The sequence below is a fragment of the Globicephala melas genome, chromosome 2, assembly GCF_963455315.2.
Source record: "Globicephala melas chromosome 2, mGloMel1.2, whole genome shotgun sequence".
Classification (NCBI taxonomy): domain Eukaryota; kingdom Metazoa; phylum Chordata; class Mammalia; order Artiodactyla; family Delphinidae; genus Globicephala; species Globicephala melas.
Genome location: NC_083315.2, coordinates 127,157,776 through 127,183,794, shown reverse-complemented (window position 1 = coordinate 127,183,794; position 26,019 = coordinate 127,157,776). Strand labels below are relative to the sequence as shown.

The 26,019-nt window shown below is 40.1% G+C and overlaps 2 protein-coding genes and 1 non-coding gene across 4 annotated transcripts in view; 2 read left to right on the top strand and 1 right to left on the bottom strand.

Annotated features, from left to right (window-relative positions):
• The window catches only part of NEMF (nuclear export mediator factor), a 54,490-nt gene extending 44,327 nt beyond the window's left edge, over positions 1–10,163 (top strand). Inside the window, exons 27-33 of one of the 2 annotated variants that reach the window (XM_030854897.2) lie at positions 4,237–4,314; positions 4,449–4,646; positions 6,228–6,260; positions 7,080–7,180; positions 7,279–7,322; positions 7,403–7,482; positions 7,736–10,163. In XM_030854897.2, coding sequence (XP_030710757.1) covers positions 4,237–4,314; positions 4,449–4,646; positions 6,228–6,260; positions 7,080–7,180; positions 7,279–7,322; positions 7,403–7,482; positions 7,736–7,813 — 612 coding nt within the window. In that variant the 3' untranslated portion in view covers positions 7,814–10,163. The other variant, XM_030854895.2, reaches the window with a different exon arrangement.
• On the bottom strand, positions 9,077–22,501 carry KLHDC2 (kelch domain containing 2). Its single transcript, XM_030854900.2, has 13 exons — positions 21,986–22,501; positions 18,620–18,699; positions 16,787–16,904; positions 13,518–13,633; positions 13,137–13,218; positions 12,889–12,972; positions 12,288–12,368; positions 12,153–12,211; positions 11,625–11,734; positions 10,964–11,036; positions 9,771–9,858; positions 9,623–9,675; positions 9,077–9,383 (listed from the first exon to the last, which is right to left on the bottom strand). The coding sequence occupies exons 1-13, from the start codon at positions 22,136–22,138 to the stop codon at positions 9,260–9,262; spliced, it is 1,221 nt and encodes a 406-aa protein (XP_030710760.1). The 5' UTR covers positions 22,139–22,501; the 3' UTR covers positions 9,077–9,259.
• LOC115852502 (small nucleolar RNA SNORA11) lies at positions 14,903–15,027 on the top strand. The gene has a single exon (XR_004039179.1). It is a non-coding gene; the product is annotated as a small nucleolar RNA SNORA11 (small nucleolar RNA).
• Positions 22,502–26,019: the final 3,518 nt, after the last annotated feature.

Below are 26,019 nucleotides of genomic sequence, written 5' to 3'. Positions count from 1 at the left end.
AGTGGCTTGTCTTTGTTGCGGAGCACCGGCTCTAGGCGTGTGGGCTTCAGTAGTTGTGGCTCACTGGCTCAGCTGCTCCACGGCATGTGGGATCTTCCTGGACCAGGGCTCGAACCTGAATCCCCTGCGTTGGCAGGAGGACTCCTAACCACTGCACCACCAGGGAAGTCCCAGAACATCTTGAAAAAGAAGATCAAGGAACGATTTCCCTACTAGGTAGTAAAACATTTACTGTTAGAATTATTAAAACAGTATGTGTTAACAGGAACAGCCAGATAGAAAAGTGAGGCAGAATAAAATCTACACATAGAACCGTAAACTGTGTATTTTAAAATTTAGTATTTGATAAAGTATTATTACAGATTGGGAGGGTATGAAACATTAAAAATTAGTGGCTAGTCATGTTTTTAAAAATATTGAAGTAAATATCAGGTGGAGAAAAGAACCCATCAATAAAATTGAAAGACAAATGACAGATTGGGGAGTGGGGAAGCAGGGATCAGAGAAATGCTTATGTCAACAAGGGGAATTTTTTCACCCATCAAATTAATAATGTGTGTTCAGTCATTCAATAAAAGTTTGAATATATACCATGGGAATTTCCAGCAAGAGTCCTCTAACAATTCAGTACTTCCCTGGTGGTCCAGTGGTTAAGAATCTGCCTTCCAGTGCAGGGTACGTGGGTTTGATTCCTGGTTGGGGAACTACAATCCCACATGCCATGGGGCAACTAAGCCTGCGCACTGCAACTACTGAGCCCGCGTGCCGCAATGAAAGACCCCGCACACCACAGTGAAGATCCTGCGTGCCACAACTAAGACCCAAAGCAGCCACATAAGTAAATAAATAAATGTTTTTTTAAAAAAGAGTCCTTAACAATGCATTTGCCCTCTGACTCACTCAGCAATTCTTATTTTTAGAAATTTATCCTAAAAAAATCATATGTATGCACTAAGGATATTCATCGATTTTTTTTTTTTTTTTTTGGCCACACCGCACGGCTGGTGGGATCTTTGTTCCCCACCAGGGGTCAAACCTGGGCCCTTGGCAGTGAAAGCGCGCAATCCTAACCATTGGACCACCAGGGAATTTTCATAAGTCAAAGTTTATAATTGCAAAAAATCTGAAAATCTTAAATGCCTAATAATATAAAATAACAAAAAATAACGTGGTGCATTTATACAACGAAATATTCTGCAGATAAGTTCCAAGGCAAATCCTGATGGAATATTTACTAAAATACATTAAATTTTTAGATTATTTTGTGGAGAACTATCATCTTTACCATATTGAGTCTAACTGTTCGTGAATGTGGACCATAAGTACATAAGAATATTTTATATTCTTCAATAAAGATATATTTCCTTTTAGAGTCTTGTACATCCTATCTACTCCTACTTATATTGTCTTACTTTTTGTAAGTGGTACATTTTCATTTTTTATTTATTTATTTTTGGCTGCGTTGGGTCTTCGTTGCTGTGCATGGGCTTTCTCTAGTTGCGGCAAACGGGGGTTGCTCTTCATTGTGGTGCACAGGCTTCTCATTGTGGTGGCTTCTCTTGTTGTAGAGCACGGGCTCTAGGCACGCGGGCTTCAGTAGTTGTGGCACACGGGCTTAGTTGCTCCATGGCACATGGTATCTTCCCGGACCAGGGCTCGAACCCGTGTCCCCTGCACTGGCAGGCAGATTCTTAACCACTGTGCCACCAGGAAGTCCAGTAAATGGTGTATTTTTAAAACTTCCACTTCATGGTTATTAGTTACTGGTATATGGAAAGACAGTTTTCATGTGTAGATCTAGTATTAGGCAGTCTCACTGAATATTTAATATTTCATCTACAGATGAAATTCAGGCAGTCACTGTCTACAAATAATGGCTCTTCTCTTCTAATCCTAACATCTATTGTTATTTTTCTCACCTTGTACTGGCTCAAACATCACTACAGTGTTACATAAAAGTAACAATAGTGTGATTCTTTGTTATACATTAAAGGGACTATTTCTGTGATCTTTAACATTGTAGGATGTTTCTTGTGGGTTGTTGATAAATACCCTTTACAAAGGGCTAGTTTTAATAATGATGAGTTAAATTTTATTGAATGGTTTTTCTGCATGTATTATTTTTCTCCCTTCATGAGTTAGTGTGGTAAATTACCTAAGAAAATCTCTTAAACTGGCCCCTAATACTGTCCTTGCCTGTTTTTGGTATCTAGGTGATACCAGCTTCATAAAGCAAGTTTGATACTTTTCCCTTTTTCTGCTCTTTAGTACTTTGTGTAAAATGGAGATTGTTCCTTGAAATATTTTTAGCAATTGCTTATAAACCCGGGCCTGATATTTGGGGATATATGGGTAGAGTTTTAAGTTCTAACTAAATTTTTTTAGTGATTATCATTCAGGTTTTCTGGTTTTTTCAAAGTTGGCTTTCCTAAGTTATATTTTCCAAGAAACTGTTCTTTTTATTGGGTTTTCCATTTCTTGGTTCAATTTATTGGTAATAGTGTTTATTTTATTCTTGGGGTTTTTTGTTTTTTGAGGTGTAATGTACACATAGTAAAATGCACAAATCTTGTTTTTAGCTCAGTTTTTATATGCACGTATATCTGTGAAACCATCACTCAGAATAAGACACTTGAATGTTTATATTACTCCAGAGGGCTCACTCTTGTCCCTTTCTATAAATAGTATCCCCACCAGAGAAAAACATTATTCTTTAATCACTGTAGATTATTTTGCCTGTTTTTGAACTTTATGTAAAAAAGCAATCATACTGTATATATTCTTTGGTCTGGCATCTTTCACTCAACCTTATGACTCATCCATGTTGTTGTAACAGTAGTTCATTTGCATTGCTAAATAGCATTCCACTGATGGATCTGCTGTATTGTTGATAATCGAAGACATGTATCTTTTAGGTTCTCAAGTGTGCATTTCTGTTGCGTATAGCTAGGAGTGGAAGTGCTGGGTTATAGTGCACATATTGTGTTTGGCTTTAGTAGATATTACCAAACAGTTTTCCAGAGTACTTGTACCAATTTCACATCAAGCAGTGTATCAGAGTTCCAGTTGCTTCACGTCATCACTAACAGTTGGTATTGTTAGCGTTTTTTAAGTCATTCAAGTGTGTGTATACTGAAACTTAATTTGGCTTTAAAAAGTTGGGTTGTCCAGGTTTTTTATTGATTTATAGGAGTTCTTTGAAACCCTGAATACAAGTCTTTTCTTGGTTATATGTATTACAACTACTTTTCATGTTTCAAGACTTGCTTTTTCACTTCTGTAGTAGTGGGGTTTTTTTTTGATGTGGACTTTTTTTTTTTTGTCTTTATTGAATTTGTTACAGTATTGCTCCTGTTTTATGTTTTGGTCTTTTTTTTGGCCCAGAGGCATGTGGGATCTCAGTTCCCTGCCAGAGATCGAACCCACACTCCCTGCATTGGAAGGCGAAGTCCCAACCACTGCACGGCCAGGGAAGTCCCTGTAGTAGTGTTTTTTGATGAGCATCATTTGTTAATTTTAATGAAGTCTGATTTATCAGTCTTCTATAGTTAGTGGGGTTTTGTGTGTCTTGTTTAAAGCAATCTTTAAAATTTTAAAAATTTGTTATTTGGGCCCTAGCTAAGACTAGTCAAGATAAAAAGTCTTTGAAGGTGAAGCCTGTATGTCTGTAGTTTTAAAAACTGCTCGGGTGAGTTGGATGTGTACCCAGAGTAAAGAATCAGTAGTTTAACTGATAAAATTCGAAGTATTGATAGCCTCTAAATACCCAGCTAAGCTTTGCTGCCTTATTTCCTATTCTTCCTCTATATGTGTATCCTGATGCCAACCAAGTGCGATGACTTGCTGTTACTACTGTGCTGTCTTTACCTTATAATCTTGCTGTTCATGTGTTCCCAGGTACTATGAATCTTTTAGTTTTGCTTTATATCTTCCCTGAAATTCTTGCTCAAGGTGAAAAAAATGTCTCCTTTCTCTAAATTGTCTTAAAAGTAAACTTGTTTGTATTTAGAATATTTTGCATTAATTTGTCCTTACTCTTCTGTGTATCTTCTTTTTCCACCAGATGGTAAATTGTTTGAGGGTGAGGACTATGGTTTATCCATCGTTATAGACTTCATATTGTTTGTTATAATGGTGCCTTACTCAATAAACAATTTTGACACAAATAAAGTAGCACCTTCTCTTTCAAAACATGTGCTGACATTTTTTTACTGCTGAATTTTGTTTATTTTGTAGAGTAAAATGAAAAAAATGAAGGAAAAGTACAAGGACCAAGATGAAGAAGAACGTGAGCTCATCATGAAATTGCTAGGGGTAAATAACATCTAAAAACATTTTCTTCTTTTGTTTTTCAAGGGCATCCAGACCACTGCCTATCATATGCTTTACATTCAATACTTTGTTAAAATACTGACAACATTAACTTTTTTTCCCTCTATGAATTGAAGTCTGCAGGTTCAAACAAAGAAGAAAAAGGGAAGAAGGGAAAGAAAGGTAAAATAAAGGATGAACCAGTGAAGAAACAGCCCCAGAAACCTAAAGGCGGACCAAGAGTTTCAGACAGCATAAAGAAAGAAACTCCATCCCTTGAAGTTACAACTCATGAGTTACAAGACTTGGCTGTAGATGATCCACATGATGACAAGGTAAGGCTACCACACATGTGGGCTTTTGCTTCTTAATTAGGGTGACCAACCATCCCATGGTTCCCAGGACATGGGATTTACAGTGCTAAAACCAGGATGAGTGGTAACGCTATTCTTAATAGAAAGTCATCTTGGAAATACAACCTAAAAGACTAAAATTGCAGTATATAAGCATAAAATTGGTAGTGTTGATAGCTCATAAAAAGTTTATCATAAGCCATTAGAAAATTTTATGGAGAGGCTAGATTCTGGTGGGAACTTGGTTAAAATAAAACAGACAATTAGGATTATCTTGATGACGAGTGGGAAAGGAATTTGCACTTTTCTAGGTTTTTCTATAAGAATATGTTATAGTATCTTACATGATGTTGAACCTAGCTACACAGTGTGAGATGTTAACAATTTTTCCAGTTAATATAGTTGCCTTGTGTCTATCAACTGAATACAAAAGCCCAGCCTTATGTGTATCTTTTTTTTTTTAATCCTGATTAGCTATTTTTTTCTTATTTATTTATTTTTGGCTGCGTTGGGTCTTTGCTGCTGCATGCGGGCTCCCTCCAGCTGCGGCGAGCAGGGGCCACTCTTCACCGCGGTGTGCGGGCCCCTCAGTGAGGTGGCCTCTCCCGTTGCAGAGCACAGGCTCTAGGTGCGCAGGCCTCAGTAGTTGTGGCACACAGGATCAGTAGTTGCGGCGCGCAGGCTCCAGAGTGCAGGCTCAGCAGTTGTGGCAGACGGGCCCAGCTACTCCGCGGCATGCGGGATCTTCCCGGACCAGGGCTCGAACCCGTGTCCCCTGCATCGGCAGGCGGATTCTTAACCACTGTGCCACCAGGGAAGCCCCCCTTACGTATATCTTCTTGCATGAATAGATACATCTTATTGAAATTCTGAACAAAGGATTTATTGTTTTATCAATTTGTAAAAAAAAATTGTTTCACTTTGTATTTTTATTTATGGCAGTTAAAGCTTTGGTTGTAATTGTGTGCTCTATTCAGTGCAGGTAATGCTTACAGGGATCCTAAGTGATACTGTTTTCTATTTTCCCTGAACAGTGTTGTTTAGTAATATTAAAACTCATTTTTGTCCTCAAATTTTTATACTATTTATTCTGTAAATCCTAGACTCAGATATTCAGAGGTGTTAATTATGAATGTTCTTTCATCAATAGATTATCTTCAGATAGATTTTTTAAATGTGAATAAGCAAATAAAATTAAGCTTATCGTAACATGTGAAAAATTCATCCTAAAACTGTTGAACAGAGACTAGCAAATAAAAGTTCTGTTCACCAGAATTCTCCATTTTCTTTCCCCCTGACAAACCTATCAAGCTTATTTGTCACTTTAAGTTGTCCTAATAGCATTCACTACTTTAGCATATATTCTGTGGAAGTCTTTTTTTTGAAACTTTAGGGAAACAGTCTTTTTTCTCTTTGAATGGCATTGCTTTCTGCTATACTGGATACACATATTAATTTACTCAGTCTTATTTATCACTTTTTCTTTCTCCTCATAGTTTTTAATGGTTTGGGATTTCAATTTAAGTTATAACTGACTTTTAAAATTTTATATATTTGGAACAGGAAGAGCAAGATCTGGACCAACAGGGAAATGAGGTATGATTTTGTATTGGGGTTCCTACTACAACACTAACTGCAATCCAGTTCCCAGAATACCTGACACACAACTTCTAACTAATTAAAACTTAAAACACTAAGAAAAGACTACAAGCTCTGGAGTCACACATTCTGGGTTTGAATCCCAACTTTACTACATATGACTACAACCTTGGAAACATTCTTTATGCCTCAGTTTCCTCATCTGAAAAATGGGGATAATTGCCCCTACTGAGAGAGTTGTTTTGAGAATTAAGATAATATACATAAAATGTTTAGAAAAGTTCATGGCATATAGTAAGCACTAACTGTACCAAGTGTTTTGTCCTAAATCTAAATTTACTCATGTTGTTAAATAAATATGGGTAATCTTGAACGCAGTCCACAAAATGGGAACTCTAAGAAGCCATAGAATTTCTCCTTAAGGACAGGCATGAGAGAAGACTGTTCTAGCCCAGGGTTTCCCAGCTTTGGCACTATTAACATTTTGGAGGAGGTAATTCTTTGTTGCAGGGAGTTGTCCCATCCCTGGCATCTAACCACTAGCAGATGTCAGTCGTACTCTATTTCCTCCCCCAACATCGCTTCAGTTGTGACAACCAAAAATGTCTCCAAGTTTTTTCTCCCTTTCTCTTAAATGTTTCAATAGGCGCCATTTAAAAAATCATCATTAAGCTCTGCTTTATTGCTCCGAAGGGTGTAAGACTGTTTATCAGAAAATGATAAAATATATTGATTCTGACAGTGTTTTATTAGAGTTTTCCTCTTTTAGGACTGGTATAAATTATTTTTATAATCGTTTTCGTTTTCCCTTTTTAGGAAAATCTGTTTGACTCTTTGACGGGGCAGCCACATCCTGAAGATGTACTCCTGTTTGCCATTCCAATATGTGCCCCATACAACACCATGACAAACTATAAGTAAGTCATCATGCGTTTACTCAAACTGCTGCCACAGCACTGACTCATGAATCATTTTGTAATCTCTATTTAGTAACACATGCAATTCCTTTTTAAAGATACAAAGTGAAACTTACTCCTGGAGTTCAGAAAAAGGGAAAAGGTATTTAAAATCTTTTTTTGAATTATGTTTAAACATTTCTTGACTGAACAGAAGTAGATTTTTCTATTTTCTATTTACAGCTGCAAAAACAGCCTTGAATAGTTTCATGCATTCCAAGGAAGCAACAGCAAGAGAAAAAGACTTATTCCGCAGTGTAAAGGTAAAGTATTCCTCTAGAAACTTCTGGAGACTGGTGTTGCAATTAAAAATGTTAGCAGTTATTGCTTTGTTAGTAGATGGAACCTGCAGCTATTATTTTGGTAGAAAATGCGGTCTTACTAGAAGCAATATAAAATAAGTAAAATCATATTGGGTGAAAATTTTAGAAATGCCATTCTTTTGACAGCAGAGGACATATAATTGTCATAAAAGAAAATATGATTGTGAAGATACTCAGCAATTCTTTTTTTTAGGACACGGATTTATCAAGAAACATTCCTGGCAAAGTGAAAGTGTCTGCACCCAATCTTCTGAATGTAAAAAGAAAATAGCTGAAATGAAATCCTAAAATATTTGAGAAGAGTCAATTTTATAGCCTTTTGGAAGTTCAGAGATGAAAACATCATGTAACAAGACTTCCGCATTTAAAAATAAACTAAACGTTGCCTTGTATTCGCCAAAAGGACATTTTTTTTTCCAGTTTTATAGAGAGGAAACAGTGTCTATGATAGGATTTCCTAAAATACCTGTGGATAGCTAAATGCTAATTGTATACATCTGTAGTTATCCTCCTACATTTTCTTGAAATTTGGGAGGTTAATATTAAGTATTCATTTCATGCTGTAAAGAAATGGAATAGTGAAGTGGCTCAACTGCTTAGACTGTTGACTTGGTAGTTTACTGTATATAACGTGTATCTATTACAGGCCAATCACAAGTTTTTTTCCTGGTGGTGGTGGGGATTGGGGGTGGTTAAACATTTAGGATTAAGTCTTAAAAACCCTAAGCAGTGAAAGAGTAGACTTTCTTCTGCCTTTACCCATATTAGACCAGATTTTAAATACTAATCAATCATTTCTGTGACTCAGCTTAAGAGATAACACCTAGAAGAAATTGGTGTTGATAACTTCCATGCATTTATACACCTTTACTTTACTTTTCATCTTAATTTCCTCCTTGTAATCTCATTCAGCTCTGTACCATTTTATTTTCCATCTCTGGTAATTATCAGTAGCATGTTACAGAGTATCTTAACCTATAATATCATAAGTGCACTTTTAGGCTTACCACTAAAGACTCCTGACCCAGCTTTTTTCTTCTGTCTCCTAACAGAATGGAGAATAAAGTCATACATTACTTCCATTCCTTATGAGCTACAAAACTGTTACTTTTAAAATAATTAGATGATAGCTGCCTAGAGTCAACATGAGCACTTGCCCCAGCCCCTATTCCAAAGCATTAAGGTCAAAGGGTACTAAACAGCTGTTGGTCCTTCCAAGGTTTCTTTTACCTGCTTAACCTTATCGAGAATATTTTTCCTTTTGAATTTACTGTTTGTTAAAAACAAAAACCTTTATGTAGCCTAGTGTTGTAAATACAACATAATAGACTACTCGTGCCATTAAAAAAACATCTGAAATATTCATGTCTTTCTTTAAAAAATAACTTCACCATTTTGATAGTGGTAAGGATAATTACTATAATGTTTCTATAGGTATATATCCTGATGTTACCAAATAGGAAATATAATAACCATTCCTTGGGGTAAAAAGCCCAAGTATTAATTTACTTTTGTTTTAATAGAAGACAGTTACTGATGTTAAATACATTTATTGTAAACTTTAGACACAAAAATAGGTTCTCTAGGCCATTCACATGCACACTAAAACTAAAAAGCTGCAAACTACAACAATGCACATAATTATATAAACAATGTCACTCTGATGTTTACAGAATTGCTGTCCATGCAAGTGATCAGAGGCACTGTCTATGAAGCCTTAAGATCCAGAAGTGTTGTTACTACCAAACCTCTGATTAACACTGTGAAGTAAGTGTTTTGGAAGGCAGTTCCACGAGCTGGCTAACATTTCTTTAAAGCAAATGACTGCTTCTAAGCTTAGCCTGAAAGTGGACAAAGAAAGAGAAAAATAATTTCACTTTATGGTTTAGAAGTACATTCACTTGAAGAACTACCAAAAAAGAAAAAGCACTTTAAAGATTTTCATAGGAACTGGATAGTTTTAACAGTGAAGGCTTGCTATTGCCCTTAAATTATCCATAAACCTGTTTTTTCAAAAGCACTAATTTAAAGTGTTTAAGAAACACAATTTAAAGTAAGTACCAAGTAAAAAGTTACTTACCTTACAAGAGATTTTGGTTGAACTGAAAATATAAGTATTTCATTACTGTGTGCCTAAAAAACAGACATGAAGAATATATTAAAAGTACTTCACAAGAAAGCTTCAGCAATATTATGAAGTGTCCTTTAATAAAAGGTAGTGTACTTACAGCCCTGTGATGGACAAGAAGGTTATTGGCACACCCACCAAACACAATGACTTCTCCTTCATCACTGGCACAAGCTGTATGCCATAATCTACATTTAAAACAAAAACTTGAGTTTGAAGTCACCCTGAACACCAAACTGATCATTTATACTACAGAATAGAGATGATGAAATAAAGACTAAAGATCTTTAGTGCAGCCCAAAACATAATGGTGAGATGCAGTTATCTCAAGGAAACGTAGCAGAAGCTGGAAAAATCAATGTCTGTTTTATCTGGATGTTACCGTTTTATCTTTCTGGTCCATTCCTAATTTATGCAATGAGGAATGTGAACTGAACTGTTCTCTAGGTTTTTGTTAGCAATAAAAGTCTTACGGGGGATTAGTGGTATATGCCCTCTGCTTCTTCTCCTCTTTTCATAGGCAGGACCAGTTGGCCTTACACAAAACATCTGAGGGATGCTGACTCTGCCTGAGTGAACAAAGTATCTTCAGGCCTGATAATTCTGTGGAAAGAATATTTGTGCCAAATGACGTCTTAGCGGCATGACTGTACTTAGGTCAGAGGTGTGGGGAAAAATGCAGGCTGACATTATCCAAATGTGCTTTGAACACCAACTTTGCATCATTTCCTTTAGCAGTCTTTGTAACAATTCTTTTCGAGATTAACAAGAAAAGTAACTATCAGTGTTTTAATAGGCTCTTTTTGGATGATCTGACTTCTTGATCTTTGTTATACAGCACAACCGCAAATGTGATTGAAAGTTCTTGATTCTCCCTTCCCAGCCCCTCCCCCCACTGCCATAAACATTCTTTAGGGTTTTGAAATTCTCTCCTTTCCAGTTCCTTTTTGTTTTTTTTAATGAAAAATCTAGAAACAGTTCAACTCAACCTGACTAAAGAGCTTGAGTATAAATTTTAACAATGTCAGTAATTTTATGATGAAGCAAAAGTCAAAATCCAGCCCTATTTTTCATACACAGATGATAAAATAGAAAGCACTGATACTAGGATAACATTGGTTTTCTCTTCTTCCAAAAGCTACAATGTTAAACCTTAGTGACTGCTAGGGTTCTTATAATAAGAATGATGAACTGAATGCAGCCCAGTCAGATTTCCTCAATCATTACCAGTCTTGTACATCTCTATGGACCTCATTCATTCAGCGTAAGAATTAGCTTTTAAATAGTTCATACCTTGGTTTTTCAGTATAGGGATGATTAAACTGTATCCATTCGTTTTTACTGATGCAGTAAGTCCAGGCATCACCTGATTGAAGCAAAGAAAAAGAGCTATGAAGTATGTTATTCTGTTAACGTGACATTGATATTTAAAGAGCATAGCTTTAGGGCTTCCCTGGTGGCGCAGTGGTTGAGAGTCCGCCTGCCGATGCAGGGGACATGGGTTCGTGCCCCGGGCCCGTGAGCCATGGCCGCTGAGCCTGCGCATCTGGAGCCTGTGCTCCGCAACGGGAGAGGCCACAACAGTGAGAGGCCCGCATACAGCAAAATAAATAAATAAATAAATAAAGAGCATAGCTTTAGTAAGAACAGTAATAAATCAGATTTTGAGTAGATACAGAAAGTATATTTCCTTTTTTTCCCTGCAGTTAACCAAGTAAGCCCTTTGCATGTTACAGCCCTTTAGCAGGGCAAAGTGTTCCAGGTCATTTTTTTACTGGACCAATGGATGTGTCATGAAAACAACTATAGGTATGTTATAGGATCAAAATTAGTAGCAAACCTTCTAACCAACCCTATAGCCCTCTGTTAAATTTAAAATACTGATTTTTTCAGCTATTCATATATTACTTATGAATTATATTTAATAACTTTTTAATGTTTTTAAAGTACTTACTTAGTGGCTGTTTATCAGTGGTAAATCCTCCAAAGAGAAAGAGATGATCTGAAGAAACTGGTGTTAGTGAGTGCCAAGATCGGCCAACTGGGCATATGCCTTGTGGAATTCTGAAAATAACAGCTAAGTTACAATATCTACATTTAAAAGCCGCTACTGTATTTAATGCAGAGAAATACTAAAGAAGTTTTCTTTAAAAATTTATATGGAATTTTGAAAAGAGACTTTAAAAAGTCTTCTTGGTATTAACTACATGCTTTAGAATGAACTACTTTCTTTGAAGGAAGAGTCAACTTTAGATCTTTTCTTTTCAATAAACACTGAGCACATGCTATGTGCCAGGCATAGTTTATGGGAACTGAAAATTTTAAAATTCCTTCTTTAAGGATTTAGTGATTATGGTTACTTAAATTCATAGTTACAGAAAATGTAAGCAAGTACATTATATACTAATAATAGAGTAACGGAAAAATCCATTGAAATTTCTTTGAAAAACTTTTCTAAATAATTATCTAAAATGATACCTACAATTCATTCCACTCCCATGTATCCAGATTAAGACAGTGAAGATCATTCATTCTAGCATCCTAGAAAAGGATAATTAACTAGTTATCATTTTGAGTAATTCAAAAGCAAATCATTGAAACTGTTTTATATACTCACTCGGTATCTGCCTCCAAACACAAAGCCTTTGTTTCCAACAGTTGCACAGGCATGGGCAGCACGAGGTGAAGGTGCTTTACCCTAGTAAGGTCATAAAAGCAATTTAATAAATAAATGAACGTTTTATAAATACCAGAAAGAGTCTACTCTGGATGTGGGATAAGAATGTGCAAGACACTTGAGCTTTTAAGCTGAAGTGCAAACTTATAGTAGACAGCAGTACTGCAGGCTGACTAGCAAACTGGGAGTTTCTGAAATACATTACTGAAGGGGCTAGTTAATACAATAGAATGCTTGCTTGCTTTACTTTTATCTTTTAAAACAAAAGCTAGCATATTATATGACATCTGTGTCAGAGGAAAAAGAAATCTAATATTTGAGTAACTTAAATTCCAATCCAGCACTAGGTCATTTATTACAAACAATACCACTTTAACAGCTATTAGATAATAGATGCTGGGCTAGTCTATACATTCATTAAACTTTTTTGAGTTTTAAACTCCCTGGACAATAACAAACTGCCAATTTTACACCACCTGCCAACTCCCCTTCTCGTCTAAGCAGACTTGCTTTAATAATTCATTATTCTTCAGTAACTCACAGTAGTTATAGGCTGGCTCCAGACAAATGTTTCAGTGTCTAAAATATGTACATGATCATTCCATCCTCTTGGATGACTTGAATTCTACAGAAAATAAGAATCTGAGTTATTTTACAAATAATGTTCGTAAAATCATATAGCCTTGGTCTGGTTTATTAACAGAGCAAAATGAACAAAGCTAATAGCAAACAAAGTGTATTATTTCAACAGACTAAGCAGGCCATATGCAAATAAGAAACTTCATTTACCCAAAAAGATGTTTCATCAAATTCAAAAGTTCCCAATACTTTATCTTCAGGTAAATATCCATACCCTCCAAAAAATATTAACCTGTTTGATAAAAAACCAAGACATTAAAAAGTCAAACATCCACAGGATACAAGAGATTTTTTAAATTTTGTCTTATCCATGAGTTGAGAAGGCACACTTGAGTATATAAAACTGCTTATTCAAATAATAATGGCTAATATGGCTAACATTTATGTCTTAGATGCTTTACCATCAATTCACTTAATCCTCATGGGCACTCGAAGGCGTTTTCTACTGTTACAATGGTTATTGGTTAATGATACTTGGATGGCAAAGCAGTTTCCAGATAAAAACCCAAACCTATAGTGCTGCTAACTCACTTGTTTTTATATACCCAGACACCAAGTTTGTCCTTTGATGATGGAGGAATTCCTTGGCAGTCAATTCTTTCCCAGTGTAATACTCGGTCTGTAGACCTTGAATCCAGCATGTAGAACTGTCAGAAGCAATGATTTCAGTTAGATTTGGTTACATAAAAGAAATTCAACGTTGGCATTTAATTTTATTGCGTTCATGCTAATAAGACTGTCATCTAATTCAGTACTACTAAAAGTAGTACTGCAGACTGGCTGCTTGTCTGCAAAGTGTTAACTGGTCTGAGTCTAGATAAGAAATTTTTGCCAGAATGTAAATTACCTAAGTCACTGTGTACCCTGTTTAGTTCAGCTTATTTTTTTCCCATACCACACTTTTTTGATGAAGGAATAGAACGTGTGTTGATTTACATTCTTGGCCTTAGATAGGCACTTTGAGTTGTACTGATCTAATTTACGGGTATCAGGATGGTATTACCAAAAAATCAGACTTAGTAATTCATCTTCAAATTCAATTTAACAAACATGTCTTAAGTGCCTACTTAACTCTAGGAGCTAAGGATAAATCTTAAAAGATTAAGTATTCATCTATCTTTCACATCCAGGTATTTAAATAAATCTTTTTTTTTTTTTTTACTTAGACTCCTAAAGCTCCCTTTCCTCAACTCTAGTCAGTTACTACTATCATTTCTCTGACCACTCCCCTAAAGCCACAGCTTCTCTTTTTCCCAAGCTTCCTCATGTTGTGTCAAACTTAGATTCTCCCCCTTGGCCCTGAAAAATACATGGCTCAACTACAGCCTACAGTAGGGCCTCACAAAACCTTTTAAGCACGGAACCCTTCAAACAAAATCTTAAGCAAAAGCCTAAATATAAAAATAAGGGCGCTTCCCTGGTGGCACAGTGGTTGGGAATCCGCCTGCCAATGCAGGGGATGCGGGTTCGGGCCCTGGTCCAGGAAGATCCCACATGCCGCGGAGCGGCTGGGCCCGTGCGCCACAACTACTGAACCTGTGCTCTAGAGCCTGCAAGCTGTAACTGCTGAGGCCTGTACACCTGGAGCCTGTGGTCCGCAGCGGCCACACACTGAAACAAAGGGTGGCCCCCACTCGCCACAACTAGAAAGAGCCCGCGTGCAGCAACGAAGGCCCAACAGAGCCAAAAATAAAAATAAAATAAATTATTAAAAAAAAATAGGGCTTCCCTGGTGGTGCAGTGGTTGAGAGTCCGCCTGCCAATGCAGGGGACACGGGTTCGTGCCCCGGTCCGGGAAGATCCCACATGCCGCGGAGCGGCTAGGCCCGTGAGCCACGGCCGCTGAGCCTGCGCATCCGGACCCTGTGCTCCGCAGCGGGAGAGGCCACACAGTGAAAGGCCCACGTAACGCAAATAATAATAATAATAAGGGCCTGAAGAAATGGCTCCTCTGTTTACAACATACCCAACAGGAATCTGGGTTCATTGTGACAAGAGGCACAAAACTTGTGGCCTTCCTATGAGCAAATATCCAACACATGTCCCCCTGCACCTCCACGTGGCTGCTAGGCAGGACCAGTGGGACAGGGCTCAATATTGGAAGAAAAGCTACAGTATTTAGTGGGGAAGTTTGCCGCCAAGAGCCTGTCAGGTCCACTCATGCATGGGCCATGAATGGTCTTATAGACATAAAGGCTTTGAACCTCTCTTTTCAAGGAAAAAGAAAAACAGATTCCAATTATGTCATCTGGAAAAGGCAAAACTATGGAGACAATAAAAAGATCGATGGGGCTTCCCTGGTGGCACAGTGGTTGAGAGTCCGCCTGCCACAGGGGACACAGGTGCCCCGGTCCGGGAGGATCCCACATGCCGCGGAGCAGCTGGGCCCGTGAGCCATGGCTGCTAAACCTGCGCATCCGGAGCCTGTGCTCCGCAACGGGTGAGGCCACAACAGTGAGAGGCCCGTGTACCGCAAAAAAAAGAAAAAAAAAAGATCGATGGTTGCCAGGAGTTTGGGGGGAGAGGAGAGATGAATACACGGAGTACAGAAATTTTTATGAGCAGTGAAATACTTCATATGACATTATAATGATGGATATATCTCATTATATTTGTCCAAACCCACAGAACGTGCAACACTATTCAATTAAAGTGAACCCCAAGGTGAATTGTGAATGAATAAATAAATTAAATTAAATTAAAGTGGAGCTACACTTGTTAAAATGGAGGAGGAAGGGGCAGTCTGGAGCCTGCCCAACACCATATGCTCCTCTCACACACGTCCCAAGGCATCTCAAAGAAATCCCTAGAGTTCTAGAAGTGCAGTGTGAAATTTGAAACCACTTCAGCCATATGCTCATCTACAGCAAATCACTTGGCATGTCCATGAACAAGATATTTGCTTATACCTCTGCATCTTGGTACCTATATCTTGGCTACCCCTTCCAATTGTATGATTCTATTCAAGCATCACCTCTTCGGTGAAGACTCTTCATTTTTCTGTTCCTCTGTCCTACCAAACACAATGGTAAGGATTCTTTTTCAGATTCAACAATTTTTAGTGAGCCATTACTACGAGCCGACTCTGTGTTTCTCTTTATGATATGCTACTGAAATCGTTTACTTATATGTGTCCCTTCTAGAATGTGAGCTCCTAGAGGCGGGGACGGTGTCATTCATCTCTGTCTCCAATGTCTAAGCAAGTGCTCAGCATTAAGGTGCTTACTAAGTTGCCAAATAAATGAATTTTTAAGAGTCTATCTATATCACATGCACCTTTCTGACTGCATCTGTCTCTTACTGGCCTGAGAGAAAAACTGATACCTTTTTCCTATTCGGTAAAGATGTAGACTAAGTCTGAACAACAGTATCTTATGGTGCCAGGTTATAGGAATGTTAGTATATAAAATCTGTCAGTGTTAATTTCTCCTTGTGGCTTTTTGAGTTGTGGCATGTTAAATTTTACCCTGCCCGCCCCCTTAACTGCATCTTGTTTTCATTTAATTTACTAATATTCATCTAATACTCCAGGGTTCTGAAAGAATAAGTAGCTGCAAAGAACACAAAGAAAAACAACCTAGGAAGTTACTGCACACACCTTACCAACCAAAGCTGATTTTACAGAAGGCCCAGGTAAATACCAGCTGGTAGACAAAAATACTAAAATGCACATTCATACCATAATCAAGTACATGTATTTTTTAACTGGAACAAGAATCAGTATGGGCTAACCTTAGAAATCTGAAGTTGTCTGAAAAAGAACAAAGTTGCCTTAAACCATAATCCTTAGAAACACTAACCTTATTCGTATTGCCTCTTGAATGGTGTCCTCCAAACAAGTACAGCACCCTGTCTACACACACAGCACAGCTTCCTGACATAGAAGGAGGAACATCACCCTCAGTGTTAATTTTTTTCCTAAGGGGGAAAAAACTGAATGTAAATAGATTTCCCAAAAAGGAAGAAATGCAAAAATCTATTCATTCTTCTAATTCTATTCCCACAATAAAAGAAAAAATAAAATAAGCGGGCTGAGTAGCTATGTCGAGGGTCTCTTCTAGCTCTAAAGTTAGTTAAAAGAATGAACTCATCCCTTTCATCCATTCCACAGGCTGTGCCAGCAGGTACTTACACATGGCAGCATGGGAGGTTCTAAAAGCCTACGTGTCATTTTATTCTAGGAGCAAACCATCTTACATTTCTCAAACTAAATTGTTTGCTTTTCTACTTACTTGGCCATTAATGGTTTTTTGATGGTTTTTTGTTTTTGAGTGGGCCAAGAACCCAAAAGAAAAAAAACTTCAGTATGTCAGTCCTGACAGATTAATAGGTGTTTTTAATTCAGTTACCTTTTAGCCATTCAAACGAATCTGTTTCAGACCTTATGTAATACTCCCAACACTCAGGCAGTGCCTACTATAGGCCAGGCCCTCCTCTGAGTGCTCTTTACATGTTTTAACTCGTTCTGAATCTAAAAGTGAATCTGAATCAAAAAGCTAATAATCCTAAGATTCAGAATATTAATACAACACTCAAGGTCTTTTGCTCAGAATATCACTTCATCTATGCTAACTAAGCTTTAAGTTTTTTATTTGTTTTTGGCTGTGCCATGTGACACACAGGATTTTAATTCCCCAACCAGGGATCGAACCCTTGCCCCCTGCAGTGGAAGTGTAGAGTCCTAACCACTGGACCGTCAAGGAATTCCCAAGCTTTGTTTTGATAGGCTTAATTTGTAAAATTCCTTATGGGGCTGAATTGTTAAAAGAAAATATTAGAATTTCCATATTAAAGGAATACTATTATAAATGTCCAATTCTCTAGAAAAAGATCATCAAACAGCTAGATTAACACTGACTGGCTATGTGCAAAAATAATCCTGGTTTACTTTTAGTTGACCTTTTAAATCAAGTGGAACTACTATTCTCCTAGTTCTGAGATCTCTAATATGCTGAAGTATGTAATGCACAAAGTTTTCACAAAGCAAACCATGGAGAAAACTACTTTATAAATCCCTAAACACAGCCAACCCAGTATTTTGAGAATCACATTAATTCTGCTAAGAACATACTCCAGTAATACTGGTATGAAACTGGCAAAAGGTCCTTTCAGAATATCCATAGTTTGTATGCAAATTTAAGTTAATTTTGTTTTTTAGGCAAAATGTACTATTTCAAAGGGATTTGCATAGAAATTTTAATATTAGAGCTCATTGAAATAGAATACTACCTTTATTTCTAGCAGATACAATCTGGAAATTCTTTTCTCATTCAAGATAGCACACAACAAAGACAACATCTTGAAAAAAAAATATATGGAACTTTTATTATATTTCCATTCCAGGATTTGAAGCCTCCACCTCTTTAATATTACTATAATACTTGACACAGCTCTGAACAGAAATTTCTTCAAGGTCATAAAAGCATCTAGTAATTACTGAACTACTAAAGAGATGCAAAAGCATCTAAGCTTAGCAGCTAAGCTAAACTAGCAGAACACTGTTTTCAGAATATATAGATAGCTTAGCATCTTTAATTAAAGCATTTTTATACATTAGTGTGGGTTTTACAGAGTATGTTTTTGTTTGCAACCTTATTTGGATTTTTTTAGTCCCCCTCATAATATCCAGTTACCATCTTCCAGTCTCCATGTTGTAGATCCAGAGTTCTTCTCTAGGCAGATAAAAGTCATATAATCCTCTGACTTGATTACTCTAAGAAAAAACAAAGAAACAAAAAAAAATTGCAAATATAAAAAATAATTTGTATTCTAAAGAGGCACTATTGTGTATTTTATATTGTATATTGTATATATATTGTATATCTTCTTTGAGATACTGAGAGTTATGAAAAGTTAAATAGGTTATAACAGTTCTATCAAATGCACAATCCTCCCTGCACCATGCCACATACTCAAGGTAATGCTTAATATAGACAGCCCTCAATTCAAATTTTTGATACAGCAGTTGTAATTGTGCAGGAAGTTACAAGATCTCCAGGTAATCTCTAAGGCCACTTTATCCTGAATAGTCCATGCACCAAATCTCACTTGCATGACTTCATGAGAGATTACCTGTGCCATGGTCAGCACGCTAAAGAAAGGTCTGCCTTCGACGTACCTAATCCTTGGGGCTTCCCTCATGGCGCAGTGGTTTTAAGAGTCCTCCTGCCAATGCAGGGGACACGGGTTCGATCCCTGGTCCAGGAAGATCCCACATGCCGTGGAGCAACTAAGCCCGTGTGCCACAACTACTGAGCCTGCGCTCTAGAGCCCGCGAGCCACAACTAAAGCCTGCGTACCTAAAGCCCGTGCTCCGCAACAAGAGAAGCCCGCGCACCGTAACAAAGAGTAGTGCCCGCTCGCCGCAACTAGAGAAAGCCCACGCGCAGCAACGAAGACCCAACGCAGCCAAAAATAAATAAAATAGAGAAATTAGAAAAAAAAAAAGTACCTGATCACTAAAAGGTGATGTAGAGTTTTCTAGCCATTCTCCCCTTTCACCCATCCATTCTCCACCAAGAAGCAGAGAGGGCAGAACTGAAAATATTAAGTCCCCATGCAAAATTTTGTTCTTGTTCTGATCCAGTTCCCTTCAGGTAACAGACTGAGCTTACCATATGCCAGAACTAGCTAAGTGCTGTCCATGGAGTGCTTTATTTAATCCTCACAACCACCATAAGAAATAGCTGGCACAGGTTTTTCAAAGAGGAAGGTGATTTGCCCAAGGCTGCTTAGCAAGGGACAGTGGAACCAGGATTCCCGCCTCCATTCCCTGCATTTGCAACTTCAGCCACTGCCTGAGCCACTTTCTGAACAATGTCGATATACAGTAAATTGTTGCAGTTCACTGAAATGGGTGTCAGAGACTTACAAGTTTGAGTATTACAGAGAATTGAACAGCTGGCCATGTAAACATTTCTCTTTCCACTCCACCACTTAGGAAAGGAAAGGCTGGAAGCAAAACAGCAGGCTGAGGGCTTCCCTGGTGGCACAGTGGTTGAGAGTCCGCCTGCCGATGCAGGGGACACGGGTTCGTGCCCCAGTCCGGGAAGATCCTACATGCCGCGGAGCGGCTGGGCCCGTGAGCCATGGCCGCTGAGCCTGTGCTCTGTGATGGGAGAGGCCACAACAGTGAGAGGCCCGCTGACCTGGAATACATCAGGCTGGTGGGAGGAGGAAAACTGACTTCTGTGTAGGAAGCTAAGGTTTATTGCCATCAAAACAATCTCCAAGGGCTTCCTGTTTGTGGTACTCTTAGGGTTCTAACCAAAATGGGGAGGATGGCCTGTTTTGTACCACCAACTTACTTCATTGATCATGCTTCTCCACTGGCCTCAGCCCTAGGCATCCAGGCCCTCCACAACTCAGCTTCAGAAATCTTCCACCCTGACAACCCTCCTTCTGCCCACCTTCCTTCTTTGTGAAAAGTCCCATTCCCTCAACACTGCTGAGTTTTACAAATAGAATTACAAATAAAGTAGTTTAGGCTGAAGACTAACAGGTTTACTTTTCTCCAAGGGAATTATTTACGTTTTAATTAAGGTCACCACATACTGGCCACCTTCCTCCTACCAAATACTCTCCTCTGAACACATTCATTGGAGGCTGGGGAAAACATTCCAGATTAATTAGGATTGGCAAAAAGGAACCAAATGAAGTAATTAGGAAAGCTTTATCCCATCTATCTTTTTTTTTTTGTGGTACGCGGGCCTCTCCGGTTGTGGAGCACAGGCTCCGGACGCGCAGGCTCAGCGGCCATGGCTCACGGGCCCAGCCGCTCCGCAGCATGTGGGATCTTCCCGGACAGGGGCACGAACCCGTGTCCCCTGCAACAGCAGGCGGACTCGCAACCACTGCGCCACCAGGGAAGCCCCCATATATCTTTTGAGAGTCATCTCAAAGACGGTCAACTATGATCAACTGTACCATAAGCTAAAATCTACTACCAGAATCAAGAAGTGCTTCCAAGTCATGGAAGGTACAGGTGTAGCAGACTAGATTTCAAGCAAATGGGGACGGGGGGAGATCATTTTTAAAACCAAAAGAGACTAAAAATATTTTCGGTAGGAAGAGATCAGAACCACCCCAGCAAATGAAAATAAGACGATTCTAGAATGTGGAGTGCTACTGGGAACCTCTAAAAGCAAAGGGCAGAACTAGTGAGAAGGTTTAAATAGGAGACACTTGAGTAGGATTTCCAGACAGAGGAAAAAAGAAGAAACGCAAGTAAATGCTCTAAACTGGTAACTAATCAGATTGTTCACGAGTAGGGGCCAAAGAGCCGCACTCTGTAGTTAAAGTTGTTCCTGTTGATTTTTTCGGTTATTTCTAGAGCTTTTCCATTAATTTTCTTAATAGGGATTTCTTGTGAAAAACATCCTTTCTCAGCTGAAACCAAGAGGAAAATAGCCCTGAAGCGTTCCAATAACAATGGGATGTAGCTGGGACGCCTGAACAGGTGGGAAGGTTCAATAAGGCGATTCCTGCGGCCTTTGGGAATTCCGAGGCATTTTCCTACACTGCCGTCTCCCCATAAGTGGGCCACGGTATCAGTGGGCCACCTGAGCTCGGCTCCACAGGGTAATGTGCTCCTAGGTAGACCTGATAAAGGATAAGAGTGATCTCACACACCGTTACCTCTTATACACCCCCAACCCTTTTAAATAAAACACATTTCGCCGTCCTGCACCGCCCGCCGTGCCCTCCCCAGATGACGCTCGGATGTCAAACAGCGCGCAGGGCGGCCACGAGCAGCGTGGGACGGGGAGCGAGCTTTGTAAGCAGAAGGCGGGCGTGACAACAGACCAGGAGGCTTGGGACGGTAGGGAGACCCGTGGGAAGATTCCCACACTCGCGGAGAACAAGGGACCAACGGGCGGAGTCGCGACGTTGGGGCGCGGGAGGCGATCGAGGCGGCCGCTCTGGTCCTCCCGCCGGCCCACCGCCCCCGACCCAGTAACAGCTGAGCGACACCCACCGCGGCCCGGCCACCTACTGACCTTGTAGCCGCCCCAGACGAACATGTGGCGCCCGTCGCTGACGGCTACGTGGCCGCTGCGTTCAGCGGGGCAGGCGAGTTCCGCGGACTCGTAGCCCTCATAGGCCGGCCCCGGGAGCTCGTCCTCCCGCAGGTCCTCGTAGCCATCGGCCATCTTGAGGCTGCACTTCGGCTCACCGACAATTCCCGCACCCGCGACGGAGGAAAAGACAAAGGAAAAGGAAGGAGACGCACGGTGGCGCGAGGCGAGGCGGCGGTGGCGAAAGGCACAGCGTTAGGGCCGCTCCCCGCCGCCCGCGCTCGCGTCCTCGCGGCCCGCCTCACCGAGGACGGCCTCTCGCCGGCTGGCGGGGGTCGCGGGCGGGGGGCGGCGAGGACGCAGAGCCGGGAGCAGGGCGGGCAGGGGTCCGCCTCGGGCCGGTACCTGCTTCCAGCCCCTCCGCCCCACCTCCAGCTTGCTTCTCGCCGCAGACGGCCTTTGTTTACGCCGCGGCAGGAACCGCCCGTTCCGCTGACGCCGCTCGCCCAGTTCCGGAAGCGCGGCCGACGCTTAGCTTCCCCAGCGCCGGGTCATCCCAACCCCTTCTCCCGAACGGCCCGGTTCTGGGGCGCCCCGCCCTCTTCTTCGCCCGCCGAAGTCTAGACGCAGAAGCTGGAGGCACTTCCACGCACACTCCGCGCCTCCCTTCACTACAAGGATAGGCTGAATTAGCCAGATTCTCGCAAAAAATGTTTCTTCCAAGAAGGCCTTGTTTGACTGAGGGATGTTCTCAAAGGTTTCACAGCCGGGAAAGGGGTAGCAAATTGCTTAACTAGTAAGTTTCTGGTCTCAGGGTCTCCAGAGTCAGAGCCCTGTCTTCCCGAGGACAAGGGGTGGGAGTGGCTCCTCTCCTCTCCCAGGTGGTCCCAGCCCTATTGCTGGGCGGCTTCCCGGCGGAGGTGCCGCTCGGTGCGCGTGGCATCTCTGGGATTGCGTGCCACCCCGACTGTGCCTGCAGAGCGGTTCACGACATCTCCTCTCTGTAAGGTCTTTTGGTTCAGCTGAAATCTTAATTTACTGCTGCATCCTCCACACAGTTTGGAAAACTGTGCTCAAAAAGTGCCTCAGAAACCTTCACCACCCAAGCCTTCAGGGAGGAAAATGAACCCTGTTCACACAGATACTGTTTTAGCTTACATTTAATATGATACTTTTCAATTAGGTCAAGAGAAAATTAAGAATCATTGTAATCTAAATTTGATTTCTCACCTGTAAAACGGGGTTAGACTAGACTGCATCTTAAATCCCTAATCTAATGGTGCCTCTATACTTGGATGTATTTGGTGAGAGGAGTGTGCTTCATTATCCTCTCCCTTCCCCATCTTCACGCTGGGACCATTATGTAGAAGGAATACTTCAAACAACAACATCAAAAGGCTTTTCTCACGAAAATTTTCGGAGTATGTAATTTCTTCCCTAGCCACTGCCCCTGTGTTTACAACTTATCAAAATTTGCGGGGTGGGTAAAAACAGTACTGAGAAATTTATAGCAGTGAGTGCATATATTAGAGAAGAAGAAAGATCTAAAATCAATCACCTAAGTTTACATCTTAGGAAACTAGAAAAAGAGGAACGAATTAAATCCAAAATAAGAGGAAGAAAAATAATGAAATTGATGAAAAGAAAGAAACCAATGAAACTGAAAACAGGAAATCAATAGAGAAAAGCAATAAAACCAAAAGCTGGTCCTTTGAATAGATAATGAAATCAATAAACCTCTAGCCAGGCTAACTAAGAAAAAAAGACACAAATTACTAATATCAGAAATGAAACAGGGGACATCACTATAGATCCCATGGACATTAAAAAGATAATAAATACTATGAAGAACTCTATGCCTATATATTTGATAAACTAGATGAAATGGTCTGATTCCTTGAAAGACACAATCTGCCAATACTCATATATGAAGAAATAGATAATCTGAACAGGCCTATATCTATTAAAGAAATTGAATCAATAATAGCCTTCCAAAACAGAAAGCACAGGCCCAGATGGGTCCATGGATAAATTCTAACAAACATTTAAGGAAGAAATTATCTACAATCTCTTTGAGAAGACAGAAGCAGAGAGAATACTTCCTAACCCATTCTGAAACCAGCATTACCCTAATACCAAAACCAGACAAAGACATCACAAGAAAACAACAGACCAATATCTCTCATGAACATATATGCCAAAACCCTCAACAAAATATTAGCAAATCAAATCCAAAAAATTAAAAAAGAATTATATACCACAACCAAGTGGGACTTATCCCAGGTATACAAGGCTGATTCAACATGCAAAAATCAACCAGTGTGGGACTTCCCTTGTGGCACAGTGGTTGGGAATCTGCCTGCCAATGCAGGGGAGACGGGTTGGAGCCCACATGTCACAGAGCAGCTAAGCCTGTGCGCCACAACTGCTGAGCCTGCGTTCTAGAGCCCATGAGCCACAACTACTGAGCCCACGTGCCCCAACTACTGAAGCTCGCATGCCTAGAGCCTGTGCTCCACAACAAGAGAAGCCACCGCAATGAGAAGCCTGTGCACCGTGGCAAGGAGTGGCCCCCGCTCACTGCAACTACAGAAAAGCCCGCACGCAGCAGCAAAGACCCAACGCAGCCAAAAATCAATTAATTAATTAATTTAAAAAAATCAACCAATGTAATCCACCGTATCAACAAGCTAAAGAAGAAAAATCACATGATTACATTAATAGATGAAGAAAAAGCATTTAACAATATCCAACACCTATTCATGATATCAAAAAAAAAAGCTCTCAGCAAACTAGGAATAGAGAGGAACTTCCTTAACTTGATAAGGAACATCTACAAAAAAACCTACAGTTAATATTATCCTTGGGCTTCCCTGGTGGTGCAGTGGTTAAGAATCTGCCTGCCAATGCAGGGGACACAGGTTCAAGCCCTGGTCCGGGAAGATCCCACATGCCGTGGGGCAACTAAGCCCGTGCGCCACAACTACTGAGCCTGCGCTCTAGAACCTGCGAGCCACAACTACTGAGCCCACATGCCACAACTACTGAAGCCTGCACTCTGCAACGAGAAGCCAACACAATGAGAAGCCCACGCACCGTAACTAAGAGTAGCCCCCACTCGCCGCAACTAGAGAAAGCCTGCATGAAGCAATGAAGACACAACACAGCCAAAAATAAATTAAATAAATAAATTAAAAAATATATATTATCCTTAATGATGAGAAACTAGAGGCTTTCTTACTAAGATCAGGAACAAGGAAAGGATCCCCTCTCACCACAACTTTTCAACATCCTACTGGATGACCTAGCTAATGCAGTAAGACAAGAAGAGGAAACAAAAGGTTGGGAAGGAAGAAATAAAACCGCTTTTGTTCATGACAAATCACAGACACACAATTGTCTATATAGAAAATTGTAAAAAATTACTGTGGTACATTGAGACAATAGAATATTATTGAGTGCTGAAAAGAAATAAGCCATCTTTTCAAGCCATGAAAAGACATGGAGGAAACTTAAATGCATATTACTAATGAAATAAGCCAATCTGAAAAGGGTACGTTCTGTGTAATTCTAACTGTATAACATTATGGAAAAGACAAAACTATGAAGACAATAAAATATCCGTGGTTGCCAGGTTTAGGGGGGAGGGAGGAACGAATGGGCAGAGCACATAGGATTTTTAGGCAGTGCAACTAGTCTGTATGATACCATAAAGCAGGGGTCCCCAACCCCCGGGCCACAGACCGGTACCAGTCCGCACAGCAGGAGGTGAGTGGCTGGTGAGCGAGCGAAGCTTCATCTGCTGTCCCCCATCACTCCCCATCGCTCACATTACTGCCTGAACCATCCCCCACCACCCCACATCTGTGGAAAAACTGGCTTCCACGAAACCAACTGGTCCCTGGTGCCAAAAAGGTTGGGGACTGTTACTACACATTTGTTTAAACCCATAAAATGTACACCACCAAGACTGAACTCTAATGTAAACTGTGGACCTCAGATGTGTCTTAGCTCAG